This window comes from Calidris pugnax, unplaced genomic scaffold, assembly GCF_001431845.1.
Source record: "Calidris pugnax isolate Ruff unplaced genomic scaffold, ASM143184v1 scaffold460, whole genome shotgun sequence".
Taxonomy (NCBI): Eukaryota; Metazoa; Chordata; class Aves; order Charadriiformes; family Scolopacidae; genus Calidris; species Calidris pugnax.
The window spans coordinates 72,656-73,719 of record NW_015091195.1 but is presented as its reverse complement, the minus strand read 5'-3'; the positions used below and the strand labels follow the sequence as shown (position 1 = coordinate 73,719).

Genomic DNA, 1,064 nt, shown 5'->3' with positions numbered 1-1,064 from the left:
GACCCCCAACTCCCCCCAAAAATCACTTGCTCCCCCCCCAACTCACAGGCTGACCGTCTGCTGGATGAGCTTCATCCAGTTGTTGCGGTCGTCGCGGGAGGCGGCGTGGACCTCGTACATCTCCGGCGGTGGGGCACTGATGAGGAACATCCCCTTCTCCTGGTTGGCGATGTCCCTCACGATGAGGTTTTGCAGGGAGATCTGGTCACCCACTATCTCCATCCCCTGGTCTCCCACTATCTCCATCCCCTGGTCCCTGGGCATCCCCATCCCCTGCTCCTTCAACATCCCCATCCCCTGCTACTCCATCCCCCAGCACCCCAGTGTCCCCCAACACCCCGCTGTGTGTGTGTGTGTGTCCACCCCCCTCCACCACCACCCCAAACCCCACCTTTGAAGCGCCCGGCCCCCGTTTTCCAGAGCATGCAGCCGCTGTGGACCAGTTTGCGGCGCAGGAGCTCGTCTTTGCCGAAGACGCCGGTGCTGTTGTCCCAGCGGAGCTGCACCTTGGCCCTCCCGTCCACGCGCCGGTAGACGTCCCAGAGCCGCGCGTTCATCTCGTAGGTGTGCACCTCCTCGTTGATGGAGGAGATCAGCTCCTTCACCAGCTTCAGCGCCCGCGACAGGTCCGCCGAGTCCCCCTCGTTGTCTGCGACCAAGAAGGACACACACACACACAGGATGCCACCCCCACTGCGGTGGGGAAGGGCCCAGGGAAACGTGGGACGGGGGGTGGTGGTGGCTCACCAGCATGGGGAAGGTGTATTTCTGGTCCTTCTCTTGCAGGAAGACGAGGACGTCCGCCATGAGCAGCACCAGGACATCTGGGAGGGGGGGGGAGGATGTTGAGACACTGGGGTGGTGGCACGTCCCACCTCGCAGAGCCCCCCTTCATCCCAAGGCTGCTCCCAAATTCATCCATGGAGGGTGACAGCCTCCTGGCACCCCTGGTCCCTGGCATCTCCACCTCCAGGTACCTCCACTCCCTTGGTATCCCCATCTCCTGGCACCCTGATACCCCACCATCGTCATGCCCAGGGACCCCCATCCTCTGGTCCCCCCCC

At 63.5% G+C, this 1,064-nt stretch overlaps 1 protein-coding gene across 1 annotated transcript in view; it reads right to left on the bottom strand.

Moving 5' to 3' along the window:
* Window positions 1–1,064, bottom strand: part of LOC106898363 (rho guanine nucleotide exchange factor 11-like) — a 32,799-nt gene that overhangs the window by 5,558 nt on the left and 26,177 nt on the right. Inside the window, exons 7-8 of the mRNA XM_014959583.1 lie at window positions 728–824; window positions 392–693 (exon numbers count right to left, since the gene is read on the bottom strand). Of these exons, the coding sequence (XP_014815069.1) occupies window positions 392–693; window positions 728–824 (399 nt within the window). The remainder of the gene's footprint in view (window positions 1–391; window positions 694–727; window positions 825–1,064) is intronic.